General features: G+C 41.3%; 1 protein-coding gene across 1 annotated transcript in view; it reads left to right on the plus strand.

Annotated features, from left to right (window-relative positions):
* Nucleotides 1–4,446: 4,446 nt before the first annotated feature.
* The window catches only part of LOC138741258 (NHS-like protein 3), a 124,615-nt gene continuing 110,510 nt past the window's right edge, over nucleotides 4,447–18,551 (plus strand). Inside the window, exon 1 of the mRNA XM_069895049.1 lies at nucleotides 4,447–5,275. Within this exon, the coding sequence (XP_069751150.1) occupies nucleotides 5,110–5,275 (166 nt within the window). The 5' untranslated portion in view covers nucleotides 4,447–5,109. The remainder of the gene's footprint in view (nucleotides 5,276–18,551) is intronic.

An 18,551-nucleotide genomic window follows, 5' to 3' on the forward strand; every position in this document is an offset into this window, starting at 1 on the left:
CTACCATCTGTACATATACACATTGGTGATAGAATCTGTACTATCACACCCAAGCTTGTCTGCATTAAATTCCATCTGCCATTTTGAAGATAATTTTTTTCAGCTGGTTCAGATCTCTGCAAGCTTTGAAAGCCTTCCTCATTTATCCACTACACCTCCACCCCACCCCCCAATCTTAATACCATCTGCAAACCTGTTGATCCAATTTACCACATTTTCATCCAGATCATTGATATAGATAGTCCCAGCACTGATCCTTGAGGCACACCATGAGTGACAGGTTTCCAATCTGAAAGGCCATCACCTTCTCGCATCTCCCATATATTTTGAGGGTTAATGTAGTTTATATTTAGGTTTTAAATTATAAAATTTGTCTCCCAATAATTGGTCAGGTTACACAAATGAACTAATAAAAGGAAATGCTGACAAGAACCATGGGCTGGATGGCTTGTCTGGAGAGAGAATAACATTTTGATAATAGATCAGTAGACTGGCATGTTCATGATTTCTCTCCACAGATATTGACTATTTCTAGCATTTTCTACTCTGATTTGAGATCTCCAGCATCTGGAGGCTTTGTGACACAGTGGAACAGGTTTGTGGAAATGTACAATTTTGGTTAACCAGAATGAATCATTAGATGTAATTTTTTTGAATGAGGAGAGTACTGGGGAGACTCAGCAACTCATGCAGTAACTATGGAGAGAAACATTTTATATTTCAACTCTGAGTCCTAATTTGAGCATAAGACAGAGGAGCAGAAATAGACCCCACCATTTAATCATGAGCTGCTCCATTTTCCCACTTAGCCCCACTGCCTGACCTCCCTATAACCTTTGATGCTCTGGCTAATCAAGAACCTATCAATTTCTGTCTTAAATATACCCAATGACCTGGCCTCCGCAACTGCCTGTGGCAACAATCTCCACAGATTTACCACCCTCTGACTGAAATAAATTCCTCCATATCTCTGTTCTAAGTGGTCTAATCCTGAGGTTATGCCCTCGACTCTTCCACTGTAGGAAACAACTTTTCTACATCTACTCTCCTTTCAACATTTGAAATGTTTTAATGACATTCCACCCCCCCCTGCATTCTCCTATGTTCCAACGAGTACAGCCAAGAGCCATCAAATACTCCTCATACGATAACCCTTTCATTACCAGAATCATCCTAGTGTACCTCCTCTGATCCCTCTCCAATATCAGCACATCCTTTCTTTAAATGAGGAGCTGACTGGCCTCCTATTTTTGGTTCTCATAATGCACTGCATGAAAACAGGCCAGTTGGTCTACCACGTCCATGTGGACCAGTGAGTACCCACCTCCCAACATTGGGCCCATTACCTTCAAAGCATGGGCAATTCAGGGGATCCTTCAGACATTCCCACATGCTGTCAGTGATCACTCTGTCTCACAATGTATTTATAGTACTCACCACTCTCTGGGCGAAGGAGATCCCACTCAGATCCTCCATATATTTCTCCTTTGTCCTAACTCTCTCTAGTTCTAATCACCTCATAAGGGGGAAGCTTCCTGGTCTATTCTACCTCTAATAATTATTTATTATAGATAACTCAGTCATGTCCCACCTGCACTCCAGGTGGAACAGGCTCCACCTCTCCAGCCTTCCCTTACAACTAAATTGTTCCATTCACATCCCAGTGAATCTCCTCTGCACTCTCTCTAACATAATCATGTCTTTCATGCAGTGTGAGGTACTCGTCTGAGTGCTACTGGTGCCATGTAACCCAGTACTACCTGTTGCATGGTTGGATGGTTGATGTCAAAACCGGCTCCCCCACCAGGCTTACCTGATGCGGAGGGTGGCTAGACACCCTGAAGGTTGATAAACAACACGCATCAAAGGATGGGTGAACCCTCTTTGTATGGTCAACGGCCAACTGGGAAACACATGCAGAAAGGGCATCCCTTGCACCAAAGCTGGCCATTTACTGCAGCAGATCTTCCCCCAGCCATCATGGACCTGACTATGCCACTGGATCTTGGAGGGAATGTTGAGAGGGTGGGTCTGGATCTGTGCAACCCCTATTCACCTAAATTAATTCACACACATGCTGTTCCTTTCTATTCTCATATCAAACCTCACAAACTGACTGAAAGGAACCATCATCATCCTATGGGATGGATAGACAGAAGTGTGGGACCAGATAAGGTCCTTCATGTAAAAAAACTTCCTTCCCTGCCCTGTATGGTGTATATGTGAGTCTTGCTGCACAATTATGGTACATTCTTGGCTCCTTCCATTGTTCCAAGACTGTGAGGGATGGACATCGAAGGTTGATATTTGTCATGTGAGTGAGTTCCAGATCAGGTTAAACAAAGGATGAATAATTTAATTAAAGGGTTGGGCTGCTATAATTATTGGTTTGTTTAACGTACATTCACACTTCGAGCTCAGGCCGGAAACATTGGTAATATGTCTTTACCTCCTATAGACGCTGCGAGACTGGCTGAGTTCCTCCAGCAGTCCTTTATGTTTTTACACCAATCATAGCATCTGCAAACTTTTCTGTTTCACTCAGAGCTAGAGACCAGTGCAGTATTTAACACTAAACAATTCCTGGGTAAAGCTCTGATCTAGTTTTCTACTAATGAGTCAACGATTCCACTTCTGTGGTAAATGATTAAGCAAGTCATACATTCCAAGCCTCGTGCCCTCATGTAGATTTGCCAATAGTCTGTAATTGCTTCTCAAAATATTAATTAAATAATTTTCAAAGATTTTAACAGAATTGCAGCTTAATGTAAAAATACCACTTGCTGATTTAAAACTGTTTGGGTACGGTCACATGGTTGAACCAAGATACTGAATTTGTACCTCATTTAAAGTGATTCCTCCATTTCTTAAACATCCCAGTTCAAGCCCAGATCTTTCATTCATTTAATATCACTAACAAAACTCTTGCTCAATACAAGACAAAGCCACAAAGAAGCAAAAAAGGCCATTCATTCTTGAGTCTGTTCCATCATTCAATGTTAACCCTTGATTCCCTATGGATTCAAAGTCTTCTGGCACCATTCAGTGTCTGCACTTGATGGAGATTAGAAGAAGGATGTACGCTTTTGAGAGGAATGGCAAGGAGGCTCCTGTCTGAGCAGGGACATGGACCATTCCAATTTGCCTATTGCAGCAGTAGTTCTACAGCAGATGCTATCTCAATGGCTTAACACAAAGCCCTAGAACACCTGTACAGCAAAGATGCATACATCAGGATGCTTTTATTTAAAATTTAGACATACAGCATGGTAACAGGCCATTTTGGACCATGTGCAGCCCAATTTATACCCAATTAATCTACACCGCCAGTACATTTCGAGTGGTGGGAGGAAACTGGAGCTCCCGGTGAAAACACATGCAGAGACAGGAGAACGTACAAACTCCTTACAGACAGCACAGGATTGAACCCTGGACCAGATTGCTGATGCTATAAAGGCATTGCGCTACACCAACCATGCCCCACCAGTGTAATCTTTATCGACTACAGTTCAGCATTCAACATCCCCTCAAAACTGATCATGAGCCCTCCCCCCTCCCTGCTTCTCCCTCCCCCCCCCCCCATCACCTCCATTCTTCTGAACTCCAAGGAGTGCAATTCAAGAGCCAATAAACATTCTTCATATGTGAACCTTTCATTCCAGGAATCATTCATGTGAATCTTCTCTGAACCCAATGCATCCTTTCTTAAATAAAGAGCCCAAAACTGTACCCCATTCCCTAAGTGAGTACTCTGACAATAAATTTGAACTATGAAGGACAGTTTCTTCCCTGCATTTGCCATGCTCCTGACTGACCCTCACAACCGTGATCCCATGCTGCCCTTGTGATCTTTTCACTGGAACACTACACACTGCAATGTGCTTTGGCTCCTCTACTTTGTACTGCTCTAAGCACAACTAGCTGGGCTGCTTGTAGAACAAACCTTATCACTCTACCAGGTATAATGTGACAATGAACTTGAAACTTGAAGGTGCCTGAAATGAACACTGTCTTTCATAGGGGTGGAATGTCACTAGGATGTGGGAGACGTTTTGGGAGTTAACAATAGTTCATGTGTTAATTTACCACAAGGGAAGGAATTTGCAGAGCGTAAGAAATGATGACTACGTTTGATTTGTACTCATGATGTTTAAATGTGATCTCAGTAATTGCTTTTCAACAGGACAAAGGTTACTTCCTGCAATGGGGAACCTGTAGATAAAGACAGTGAAAACCTTATACACTGCACTAACTGGAGAGCTGACTTATCTGCAGCACTGTGAGTTATTGTGGCTTGGCAACTCCTGGCTTTTATTGTCCTTTCTGCAGAATACAGCAAGGGTGGGGAGTCATCTATATAAGCCTGCAGTGGAGAAGTGTCAGATTTCATGGGAGTGCTTCCTAGAACCTCCCAGTGTGAGGAGTGGCAGTTAGTCTAGGGCTTGTTTCGCTGCTGCAAAAGGCAAGGTAAAAAGCAGAGAAACTGGCTGGACCTCTCATGCTTCTGTGCTTCCGACCATGTCGACTCTCAGGAAGTAATTCAGCCAATACTGTGGAGAGTGCGGGAATCTGGTAAAACAGACCAGAAGTGGCTGCAGTGTGAAGCTAGAACCACCTTTCCATTTACAAGATGCTGTGGGATTGATGAGAGTCAGCAAACTGTGCTGACATTTCTGGATTCTTTTTAAGTAAAGAAGAGCGGAGTTAAATGGAGGTGGTGTGGAATTTCCCAGCTATTTTGGTATTCCCTTGTTCGGCACCAGCAAGGTTGTTTTGACGAGTAGGTTACCTCTGAATACTGGGGTGTGTTGGGTCGTGGGCTTCACTGTACGGATTGCAATTAACTGAGCGCCATGAGCTCTCAAGAAAGCCAAAAGGTATTCAGAGACTGCTAAGATGGTTCAAAAATGATGAGAGGGTTTGCTGTTTTTTGGATCTAAAGCTCATCCTTTCATTCGACGTGGAGTGTTTCAGATGCTGCTTTGATTTTCGTGCTACATGTATGTTGCTCATTTTATGTCAAGCTGAACAGACCCAGAAGCCTTTTGTTTTAAAACTCAGCTAAGTTCCTGCAACCACGTAAACATCTGCAGTGACCAGGCTATTGTGATGGATGACTTTGCTGGTTTGGAGGCAGAGCTGAAAAATAAGAAGAAATCAAGCTCCATACGGAGGGCACTAAACTGGTTAAGGTTGTCAGGACGCAAGACAAAGAGGTCTTACAGTGAAGGGGACAAATTGTCATCCAAGCAGAGAAAGGATTCACAAAGTTCCGGTAAGTTGACTTGTAAATTTTGACATTCCCCTATCAGCAGGCAACTTTAAAGGCATGTGACCAGAGATTTAGCAATGTCTGCATGCTAGGCCACAGATCGTTCCTTTGAATGGTTCAAGGTCCTGATAACCTTGTTTGTCTGCCAAGTGATGCAGCAATGATCCATAAAAAGTTACTTGTCTTTTGGATCACTCTGGCCACGTTTACTCTGGCTTTGTTCAGTCAGGGTGACATTTCTGTATATGGGGTGCATGATGGGGCATCCACCTTCAGTTGTAAGTCATACTGTTCTTATAAGGAACTCATTGCTGAGATGTGCAGCAGTGAATCTCGAGTGTAGGTGTCGCAGTTTAAATGGTAGCACCAATGGTTTCTGCTCATAACCAGGTCTGTGTAACAAGTGATTTGAGATGTGACACTCTCCACTTCCAACATATGTAGATGTCACTTCGGCCTTGCTTCTTTAGGTTGGGACTATCTGAGGTTTATAAATAACATTTTTTATAAACCATTGGGTGTAGAGAAATGAGGTGGTGTTGGGGGAAGGGAACCTTGAATGCGTTGTTTCCAGTGGAATGAATTGAAGCTGGCATTTGTATGGAAACTATCAGTTGGAGTTTATACAAAGACATTCTATTGGTATTGAATGGATTTGACTTTTTGTGTGAACTGACTTGTAATCGTGAAGTAGCACACAGAAGAACACCTATATGACTGTCAGCAATGACAATATAAAGGTCTCCTGACATGACTGATGTTCACAAGATCACAAGATATAGGAGCAGAAGTCGGCCCATCAAGTCTGCTTCTAATCATGAGCTGATCCACCCACTCAGCCCCATTCCCCAGCTTTCTCCCCGTAACACTTAATGCCCTGACTAATCAAATACCTGTCAAGCTCTCCCTTAAATATACCCAATGACCTTGCTTCCACAGCCGCCTGTGACAACAAGTTCCACAGACTCATGACTAATGACATGTATCCACATCTCTGTTTTAAAATGACATCCTTGTATTGCTAAATTATGCCTTCTTGTCCTAAAATCCACTACCATGGGAGGCATCCATGCCATATCTACTCTGTTCAGGTTTTTCAACACTAGAAATGCCTCTATGAGGTCCTCCCTTATTTCTGTTCTCCATCAAGAGCGGGCATTCATTCCTGCTATCATTCTAGTAAATCTTCTTTAATATAAAATTTTTAATGTAGACATACAACATGGTAACCAGCCATTTTGGCCCACAAGCCCATGACGCCCAATTAATCTATGTTCTCCCCCCCACCTGGTTCATTTCGAATGGTGGGAGAAACTGGAGCCCCCAGAGAAAGCCCATGCAGACACGGGAAGAACGTCGAAATCCTTACAGACAGCGTGGGATTCGAACCCTGGTCCCGATCGCTGGCACTGTAAAGACATTGGGTCATGATGGTGATCATGGTTGCAAAGCAACTAGCAATGCCTTACGCTTGATTAGACTTGGCTGCCAGCAGGGAGCTGACACACAGTATGCAGATCTATAATGTAGACTTGCATCCTCATGGCCTGCCTCATGGTGCTGTTTACAACAACTTTAAAGAACCTTTTCCTTCATCCATGTGTTGTCTAAGAACTCACACATACAAATACAAGATGGAACATTGTGTCAGAAGTGAGATGAAGGAAATTAGAAGGAAATACTTTAAAAGGTAAAATCTAAAATCAGCAACTGATCAGTGAAGAGAAGCTAACACGATAAAAAATGGAAGGATTATATCCACCAGCAAAAATTCAGCTGGCAGGTAATGTGGATAAAAATTGGAACAGATTTAAATAGCATTTTGGATTGTATTTATTGGCATTGGGAGCTGATGAGAAAAGTGATAAAATGAAAGCATCAGTTTTCTTACATGTCATGGGTGATGAAGCCCTGGAGGTGTATAATAACTTCACATTTGCTGCTGAAGGAGACAAAATGAAACTGGAAAAAATAATGGAACAGTTTGAGACATACCGTATACCTAAACGTAATGTGATGCTTGAGAGGCATAGATTTTTCACATGTATAGAAAACAGAAGAAAGTATTAATCAGTATAGAAATACTGAATTGAAAAATTGAAGCAAAGCATGTGAATTTAGTGGACTTACCAACTCGCTGATATTAGACAGACTTGTGTTTGGTATTCTGGATTATAGTATAAGGGAAAGACTGCTAAGAGAGCAAAATCTAGACCTAGGAAAAGCCATAGCACTCTGTAGAGCTACAGAAACTGTAAAAACCCAGGCAAAAGAGCTGTTCAGTGAAATTAGCTGCAATGTGGATGCAGTGAGCAAGAACAGGCATAAATTGTTTAACAAATTCGCGGCAAAGTAGAAAGAGAGACGTGGCAGCGAACAAAAATGAAGGGGACAATTGCAAGACATGCCATCAATGTGGTACACAACACCTATCAAAAAAGAGTCCAGCAAGTGCAACAAAGCAAGGTTCATGCAGTAGATGAAAAGGAGATAAAGGAATTCGATGTAGATGTTGTGACTGAAAATAAGAAAGAAAACAGTGACTGGATGTTGAGATTAAAAATAAATGACATATACATTTCAGTTAAATTGGATACCGGAAGACAAATTAATGTAATATCAGAGACTGATTTTAAGAAGATTAGACCAAGACCAAAGATGTATGGAACAAAAATGAAGGTGACAGAATATTCAGGTAGTGATATAGTACTTCAAGGAGAATGCATGGTCAAAGTGAAACACAAGGACAAAGAGCATATATTAACATTCATCATGTATGTACAAAGGATGTACAGGCTATACTAAGTTTAAGAGCTTGTGAGAAACTGAAACTGGTAAAAAGCGTCCTCGTTGTGGAAAGCGAAGGAGAGACAGTCTATGATGAACTCATGAAAGAGTACAATAACCTATTTCAGGGTCTAGACTGCTCTCAGGAGAACACAGTGGATCAGAGTGGATAAACATGTGCCACCAATAATACATCCATGCAGAAAAGTTCTATTTGCACTTCAAAAGCAACTAAAAGCAGAGCTGGACAGGATGGAAAGCCTGAACGTGATTCAGAAGATAGATGAGCCAATGGAGTGGGTGAGTTCACTTGTTGTTGTGGACAAAAAGAATGGAAAGCTTAGAATTTGTCTGGATGCAAGAGATCTAAACAGAGCAATAAAGAAATAATACTGTAAGCTTCCGACACGTGAAGAAATCATGTCACAGTTTGCAAATGCAAAGTTTTTCAAAAAGTTAGATGCATCATCAGGATTTTGGCAGTTAAAATTGGATGAAGCAAGTTCAAGACTATGCACTTTCAACAGTCCATTTGGCAGATACAGATTCCTAAGGTGACCATTCGGCATTGCCTCAGCTCCTGAAGTGTATCACAAATCTATCCATATTGTCTATGAGCACCTGGACGGAGTTGACATCTCAATGGATGACATCATAGTATGGGGAACCATGAGAATAGAGCATGATGAGAGACGAAGGAAAGTGCTGGAAGTAACAAAGAAAGCAAACCTGAAGCTGAACAGAGAGAAATTCCAGCTCAGGTTGATAGGACTAACATTTGTAGGGGATATTATTGGCAGTGAGGGCATCAGATCAGATCCCAGAAAGGTGTCCGCTATTGGGAACATGCCAAGGCCACAATGCAAAAAGGACACACAGAGGCTTAATGGAATGGTCAACTATATGGGTAAATTCATATCCAACCTCTCAGAAAAGATGGCTCCATTGAGAAGACTAACAGAAAAGAACATTGAATGGGAGTGGATTCATGAGCATGAAAAGTCATGGAGCGAACTAAAGAAACTGCTCACAGAGGAACCAGTTCTGAGGTTTTACGACCCAGCGAGACCCATCAAGATATAATCAGACGCATCACATAGTGGGCTCGATGCAGTTCTTTGCAAAAATATTGATGACTGGCAACCCATTGCGTATGCATCACGCTCAATGACAGGCGTGGAGACGCAATACGCTCACATTCAAAAGGAGCTGCTCAGCATCACATATGCCCGTGAAAGATTTCATCAGTTTGTGTCAGGACAAACAATCAGTGTAGAGACTGACCATAAGTTCTTGATTGCATTGTTCCAAAAGCCATTAAATGGATGTCCACTTAGAATACAAAGAATGATGATTAGGCTGCAATGCTCTACACTGAATGTAGCGTACACTCTAGGTAAGCTAATGTACACAGCAGACATATTGTCTACAGCTGTTGACACGAGAGAGCCCGCAAACACCAAAATGGAGGAAGACATGATTCCAGGTGCACTGCCCATATCAGATGTAAAAATGGAGCTCATAAAGTCAGAGACAAACAAAGATGAAAAACTGAGACAACTGAGAAAAAAACATCTTGGATGGATGGCCCAACATGAAGCAGGACTGCTCACCTGACGTTTCAAAGTACTGGAACTGAAGGGCAGAACTATCAGTGATTGAAGAAATTATCTACAAAGGAAGCAAAATCCTTATCCCAAAGAGTCTGAGAAAGGAGATGCTAAAAAGGATCCATGCAGGACATCTCGGAATCGAAAAGTGCAAGAAAAGAGTACGAAAGGTGATGCACTGGCCAAGAATCAAAAATGATATAACAAATGAAGTGTCAAACTGTACAATATGTCGGAAATATCAAGGAAACAATCTTGCAGAACCACTAAAGCCACACCCAGCATCATACAGACCTTACCAGAAGGTAGGCGCTAACCTATTCCACTGTCAAGGGAAGGACTATCTTATAGTCATAGACTATTACTCCCTGTATCCAGAAGTGTGTAAACTGAACACCACCACTGTAGATGCTGTAATAACAGGTATGAAAGCCATTTTCTCCAGATGTGGCGTGTTTAGCTTGTTTAGCAGCCTTATGTGTGGCATCTTGTTGAAGGCCTTTTGCAAGTCTCAATACACAACATCCACTGCATCTCCCTTGTCTCTCCTACTTGTGATCTCTTCAAAAATTGGCAATAGTTTTGTCAGGCATGATTTTCCTTTAAAGAAACCATGCTGACTTGGGCCTAACTTTTCATGCACCTCCAACAGCTTCCCAACCACTGACATCAGGCTAATAGCTCTATAATTTGCTTTCTGCTTCCTCACTCAGTTCTTAAACAACGGAGTGGCATTTGCAATCGTCCAATCCACCGGAACCATGCCAGAATCCATTGATTGCTGGAAGATCGTTACCAAATGCCTTCACAATCTCTACAGCTACCTCCTTCAGAACCCAAAGGGGCATTCCATCTGGTCCAGGAGACTTACCCAGCCTTAGAAAATTTAGCTTCCTAAATACTTTCACTCTTGCGATCTTGACTGTACCCACTTCTCTTCCGATAGAGCCATGAGAGTCTGAGTATGCTACTAATGTCTTCCACAGTAAAGACTGATCCAAAATATTCATTCAGTTCCTCTGCCATCTCCTTGTCTCCTATTACAATTTCTGCTGCGTCATTTTCTATCGGTCCTATGTCTACTCTGGTCACTCTTTGACTCTTTATATATTTAAAGAAACATTTAGTCCTCTTTGATATTACTTGCTAACATTCTTTCATAATTAATCTTTTCCTTCCTAATCACCTTAGTTGACTTCTCCAAGCTTTTTAAAGTTTCCCACTTATTTTTGTTTCCTTGTTTGCCCTATCTTTTGCTGTTACTTTGATTCAACTTCCTTCATCAGTGCAATTGTCTCATTTTTTTCCATTCACAACTTTCTTTTTAGTATGTACCTGTCCTGCACTTTCCTCATTTCTGTGCTTTTCTAATTGACTTTGGCCAATTCGGGTAGAAATATTTAAAATGTCCTTGGCCACAGGTGTAGTGCCAAAGGATTGGAGGGTAGCTCATGTTGTTCTGTTGTTAAAAAATGCTCCAAAATTAACCTTGGAAATTATAGGCCAGTGTGCCTGACTTCAGAGTAGGTAAATATTGGAAGGTGTTTTAAGAGATCGATATACAATTATTTGGATAGCCAGAAACTGATTTAGGATAATCATCATGGCTTTGTGAGTGGTTGGTGGTGTTTTAACCAACCTGTTCGAGGAGGTTTCCAGGAAGGTTGATGAAGGAAAGGCTGTGGATGTTGTCTACATGGACTTTAGTAAGGCCTTTGACTACGTCCCACATGGGAGGTTAATCAGGAAAGTTCATATATTTGGCATTCATGGTGAAGTCATGAACTGGATTCGACAATGGCTGGATGGAAGAAGCCAGAGAGTAGTAGTGGATGATTGCTTCTCAGACTGGAGGCCTGTGTCTATTGGTGTGCCTCAGGGATCAGTGCTGGGATCATTATTGTTTTTTATCTATATCAATGATGAGGATGATAATGTGGTAAAATGGATCAGCAAGTTTGCAGATGACATTAAAATTGGAGGCTTTATGGACAGTGAAGAAGGTTTTGAAAGCTTGCAGAGGGATCTGGATCAGCTGAAAAAATAGGTTGAAATATGGCAGATGGAATTTAATGCAGACAGGTATGAGGTGATGCATTTTGGAAGGACAAACCAAGAAAGGACATACACGGTAAATGATAGGACACTGAGGAGTGTGGTAGAACAGAAGGATGAGGAAATACATATCTATATAATTCCTTGAAAGTGGCATCACAGGTGGATAGGATTGTAAAGAGACCTTTTGGCATATTGGTCTTCATAAATCAAAGTATTGAGCTGGAATTTTACAGTTGTTTAAGGCATTGGTGAGGCCAAATTTGGAATATTATGTATAGTTTTGGTCACCTAACTACAAGGAAAGACATCAATAAGATAGAAAGAGTGCAGAGAAGATTTACTAGGATATTGCTTGGACCAGGAATTGAGTAACAGGGAAAGTTTAGGACTTTATTCCCTGGGACATAGAAGAATGAGGGGAAATTTATTGGTATAGACAGAATAAATGCAAGTAGGCTTTTTCCACTGAGGGTAGGTGAGGTGCAAACCAGAGGACATGTGTTAAGGGTGAAAGGGGAAAAGTTTTGGGGGAATGTCTTAACACTCAGTGGTGGGAGTGTGGAATGAGCTTTCACTGAAGTGATGAATGCAGGCTAAATTATAACATTTCAGTCGAATTTGGATAGGTACATGGATGGGAGAGGTATGGCCTGGGTGCAGGACAGTGGTACTAGGCAAAATAAAAATGTTTCGGCACAAACTAGAAGAGCTGAAGTACCAGTTTCTTTGCTATAATATTCTATGGTTGTATGGTTCTATGAATGCTGATTTGTTTGAATTAACATTGATTTATAATAACAGTGCTAAGTACATCATGATCTCTTGATGCTCAGCTGATGCTAGTTGGCCTGTTGCTGGTATACAAATATTTGCTTCATCTATGTTCATATATCTTTTGACTACTCTTCAGTAATTATGCAATTGTATTGGTCATAAAAGCAGGTTTTGAGTGATTTTCATGGTGTGATAAATTGCTGTTTTGAAATTAAAATGAATATACTTTTAGAAATTGCTGGGGCACTCTGGAAAGAGAGAAAACTGATGTTTCAGATCAGTGGCACTTATCAGAACATTTATGTTGGCAATTTTAGGATTTTTTTTCCCATTTTCCTTTTCTAAATTGACATTTAATCCATTAATGAGAAAGAGTTTGAGAATATGGGGTCAATTTAGAAGATTCTTTGGGTTTAATAATTTTTCTCTGGCTCATCCCATTATAGATAATTATCCTTTTCAGCCATCTCTGCTGGACGTAGGTTTCAAGAAATGATATAGTTTAGGTATCCAAAGTTTAAAAGGATCTTTTTATTCAAAATAACTTGGCCTCTTTTAAACAATTCAAATTTAATCTTTCTAACAGACATTTTTTTTAGATATTTTCAAGTTAGTCATTGTTCAGTCCAAGCTTTCTGATTTTCCTCAAATCTGCAGCATCATTTTCAATCGGTCCTTTGTCTACTCTGGTCATTAAAGATAGAAAGTTTCAATTTGTAAAGATGTGGGGCCCATTCATAGAATACTATAATGATTGGAAGAATTTTGAATGTTCTGGAGATTCTCTGTCCAATGTCTGGAGGTTGCTAACTGATCAACAATTTCCCTTTTTTTTACAAAGGTTACCTTGACTAGAGGGGGGAGGGGGGGATGGATTAGATTTAGTTTTTCAGTTTTTATTTGTGTTTGTTTTCTTTTTTTATCAATTTTTATTTGGGTTGATTTGGCAAATATGGGATTGAACATGGTTATCAAAGATTAATCAATAACTTGTTTCTCATGTGGATCAAGGAACTGTCTAATGCAGTTCCTCCATTCTTTTTTTTGTCTGTATATGAGATGACTTGTTATGTGTTTTTCTTTTAAAAATTTGTATGTAAGTTTATATGTTAGACTCAATAAAAAATTTTAAAACAGAAGAGAAAACCCTTTTCCAATCCTGATGAAATTAAATCAACCTGAAAGATTCGTGCTGTTTCTATCGCAACATAAGCTGCCTGGTCTGCTGAAGATTTGCGGTTTTTTTGCTTTTAGTTAAATGCACATGTTGTTTCAGTTACTTCTAAAGTTTGTATTATTGATATAACCATTGCAGTGCCATTGTGGGAAATGAGAGCCTCAGTTTCCAATGTGACATCTCTGGCAGGCAGTGACAGTTGACACATTGCTGTGTATCCTTTGAGATTCTGGTCCCTGGTTCAAGGCACCCCAGCCTGGGGAAACATCATCTCTGTCAAGCCAGGAAGAACTTTGTAAGTTTCAACGAGGTTGCCAAACATTTTCTAAATTCAAGGAAGAATTTAGGGGTATAGAGTAGCAGTTAGCTGTTGCAATGCTATTGCAATGCAATGCATCAGCAGCCTGGCTTTGACTGTAAGGAGTTTGTACATTCTTCCCATGTCTGCATGGGTTTTCTCCAGGTCCTCCGGTTTCCTCCCACCCTTCAAAATATATTGGGGTTGTAGGTTAATTGGGTGTATTTCGGCAGCATTGACTCATGGGTCAGAAGGGCCTGATACTGTGCTGTATGGTATAAATTGGTCTGGTCTGCATAATTTCTACTGGAATGATAGACCTATCAAGACAGAAATCAATTGAAGCAAAAATGAAAGAAACTGTAAACTGAAAACAAAACCATAAAAACCATTTTGAAAGTTTCAGATTTGTTCTTCTAAGTGGCTTATTCCTAGATCCACCATCATGCATCAGGATGGTCTGAGGGCCCTCAAACCTGTCACTGCCAAAGCCACTCTCACAAGGTGTAGCTTGGAGAAGCTACATGGTCCAAGCGAGGCCTGTCTACTGAGGCCATGGATTATGGTCCTCTTGCACCATGTTCCTGTTTTGTTCTGACAGGCACCTGCTCTCAACTCTTTTTCTGGTAATTAGTGCTGCTCCCAGCTTTCATAAATAACGACTTTTTTTAATTTCCCTTTATTGTCATTTTCCATTGTCTGAGTTTCCTTTCATCCCAACTCATCCATCCTAGCCATGATCAAATCTGCCCACATGATCCCCATATCCTTTTGCCCCTTTCCTATCAAAGTACCCGATAGATTTAGATTCCTCTATCCCATTAAAAATTATGACTGTCAATCCTATGTTCACATCTATTATCTGAGTGGATGGCATGATTAGTGTAGCAGTTAACACAACGCTGTTACAGCACCAGGTGAGTTTGAATCCCGTGCTGTCTGTAAGGAGTTGGTACATTCTTCCCGTGTCTGTGTGGGTTTTTCCCGGGTGCTCCGCTGCGGTTTTCTCCCACTGTTTGAAATGTACTGAAGGTTGTAGGTTAATTGGGTGTAATTGAGCAGCACGGGATCTTGGGCTGAAATGCTCTGTTGCATGAGTATAACCTGATGAAACAGTCCTTGGTGCAAAACATGCAAAAACACAAGACATGTATCACATACAAACAATGCATATACAGAATAAACATACATATATAAAAATAAATAAATATTGTTTAATAAATATTTGAGTCTCAGATGGTTAGTGTGAGCAGTTCCTTTGGTCATTCAGCATTCTCACTGCCTGTGGGAAGAAGCCACAACTTGGGAGGAAACTTCTTCAGCCTGGTGGTGCTGGCTCTGATACTCCTGTATCTCTTCCATGATGTGAGCAGCTGAAAGATGCTGTGTGTAGGGTGGAAAGGGTCCTCAGTGATTTTGCGTGCCTTCTTCATACAGTGATTCTGGTAGATCATGTCAGTGGAGGGGAGGGAGTCTCCAGTGATCCTCTCTGCCACTCTTATGGTCCTGTGGATTGACCTCCAATCCATTTCTCTGCAGCAACCATACCACACTGTGATGCAGCCGGCCAGGACACTCTCGATAGAGCTCCTAGAAGGTTGACATAATGTAATGGAGGGTGGTCGACCCTAGACCTCTTGAAATTCATGATTATCTCCTTCATCTTCTCCAGATTGTTACCCTCACACTCTATCACGAGATTTTCCACCTGTAGTGTGACTTATCGATGTTGCTATTGTGTCATTTGTAAACCCCTCACAATTTATAAACTTCTACAAGGTCCCCTTTCAGCCGCTTATGTTCCAGAGACAATAAACCCAGCCAATCCAATCTTTTCTTATTCTAAGTAAAGCCCTCCAAGCCAGGCACATCCCGTTGAATCCCCTCTGTGCTCTCTCTAATGTTTCCACTGCTCTCAATTTCACACGCTCCATCTCTCATTCTTTCCTTCCTTTTCGTTCTATGATGATTCCATCTCCTTCTTGGGATGGTTTAGTGTTTAATATCAATCCACTGATTCCCACATGTATCTAATCCTTTAAGATGCAGTTAACACAACTGTCTTTGTTTTTCATTTCAAACAGTTCTGTTTTCATGCCCTCCTCCCACCTAGAAGGAGGATAACATTCATCTTAGCCATGTTTCTACTGTACCAACCTCTATAAGGTGGACTATATCAATGAGATGCCAACAACACATAGATCTTCTCATCGCCTCTTGGTACCCTCCATTCCTTCCATGACTTTCTGATTCTTTCTTTTATCTCTCCCAATAGTTATTCAACTTTTCATTTTCTTGTTCATCAGTGGCAGGGAAGCTATTGGAGACCATATTCAAGGATAGAATTTAAACACATTTGGAAAGACGTGGTCAGATGAGGGACAGTCACGTAGCTTTGTGAGGGGTGATCCATGTCTTATCAATTTGATGGAATATTTGAGGAGGTGATACAGATGGTTAATGCGGGTAGAGCAGTGGCTGTTGTCTACGTGGACTTTAGAAAGTGTTTGGCAAGCTTCCTTGTGCTGCCATTGAAAGGGTGCAGAAAAGATTAATCACAATGTGACTGGAGTGGAGGTATTTTAAATTATAAAGAGAGGTTTGATAGGCTGGGAATGTTCTCCCTGGGGCAGAGGTTGCTGAGGAATAACCTGAAGGTATATAAATCATGAGGAAAGGTAAATGGTGAGAGTCTTGGCAACCCAAATTGTCCATGCTAACGAAGCTGCCTATCTCAGCGAGGCCCATTTGTCTGCATTCAGCCAATTGTCATAATTGTACCCACTTTTACCACCACTGGCAGCTCACCACCCAGTGCCTTATAAACCTCTTGGACAAATATAACATGATATCCCTGCTCCTGTACTCAGTGCCCTGACCAATGAAAGCAAGCATGCCAAACCTCTTCTTCACCACCTGTCTACCCGTGATAACACTTTCAAAGAACTAAGTCATTCTGCAACATTTCCCCAGGGTTCTTCCACTTGCTGTCCTGCCCTGGTTTGACTTGACAAATTGTAACTTGTCTGAGTTGAACTCCATCTGCTATTTCTCAGCCCATTGTCTCAGTTGTTTAAGATTCCATTGTGATCTTTGATAATCTTCTTCACTGTCCATGATACCACCAGTTTTAGTCATCTACAATATTACTAACCATGCCATCTGCATTCTTATCCAAATCATTAATAAAGACAAACAATAATGGATTCAGCATCAATCTCTCTGGCTCCTCACTGTGAAAGAGCTCCACCATTACCACCTGTTTTCTACCACAAATATTGAATTCTGTTGTCCAACTCACATTGGATCTGACCTTCTAGACCAGACTCCCATTCAGTATCTTGTCAAAGGCCTTGCTAAAGTCCATGTAGACTACACCTGCTGCCCTGCCTCGTCAATCTTCTTGGCCGATTTTTCAGCAAACTCTATCATATATTTGGAGACATAATTTTCCATTTGGACTATCCTTTAAATAGTCCTTCTTGCCTTTCCAAATGCTGAGAGATCTTGATTTTTAGAATCTCCTCCAATAATGAACTGATGTTTGGCTCACTGGTGTGTAGTCCCAGACTTCTTGCAGCCTTTCTCCGATAAAAACTCCAGTCTACCAGCATGTCACCTGAGCTCAGTGATGAGGCAAATACCTCTGTCATGGCTCTCACAATTCCATCCCTCGCTTCCCACAATGCCCATTCTTTAATGATACAGCACAGTCACACACCCTTCCTGCCCTTGAAACCCGTATATTTTGAAGGGTAGGAGAAAACTGATGAACCTGGAGAAAACTCTCACGGGGAGTACAAACTCCTCTTAAACGGTGCTGGATTTGAAGTCAGATTGCTTGTGCTGTTATAATGTTGCTCTAACCGCTACACTAACTGTGCTGACCTGTAATACAGTTGATTAAGTCCTGGGGATTTATCTACCTTTATGCAGTTTAAGTCTTGCAGCACCTCCTCTTCTGTAATGTTTATTCTCTTCAAATCATCACTGTTAACTTTCCAAAGTTCCCCGGCATGCACGTCTATGGACCAACCTTTTCATGCAGAGCATTGTGGGTATATGGAACGAGCTGCCAGACAAAGCATTTGAGGTGGATGCATTTATGGCTTTTTAAAGACCTTTCAACTGTGTGTGTAATTTGGAAAGGTTTAGCGTGGGCCAATGAAACTTGATCAGTATGGGCACGTTGGCATGCTCATGCTGTAGAACTCCATGTCTGCAACCTCCTTCCTCCTATTACCATTGCTTGGTTCTCGTTCTGAGATTCTGTACAATACTATATTACTCTTACAGTAATGGGTCTGCTTCACAGTTCTAAAGTGGGTCCTGAAACCTCTCTGTCTTTTGTGATTAGTATTGTCGCACTGTGTTTTGCAGAGGGCCCTCTGTATGTTTTGTGCTATGTTATTGAACAGGCAGTTGCCTCCCCGCTCACTCTTTGGGTGATGACCTCTTCCACTGTGAATCTGATGGGAACTGTTTTGCAAAGGATATATGCGTGTTTCACAGTATATCACCCTGGGGGAGGCTGTGCATCAGATTTATTAGTGCAGGTATCAGGGTAGAGCTGGC

Source organism: Narcine bancroftii, chromosome 8 (genome assembly GCF_036971445.1).
Source record: "Narcine bancroftii isolate sNarBan1 chromosome 8, sNarBan1.hap1, whole genome shotgun sequence".
Classification (NCBI taxonomy): Eukaryota; Metazoa; Chordata; class Chondrichthyes; order Torpediniformes; family Narcinidae; genus Narcine; species Narcine bancroftii.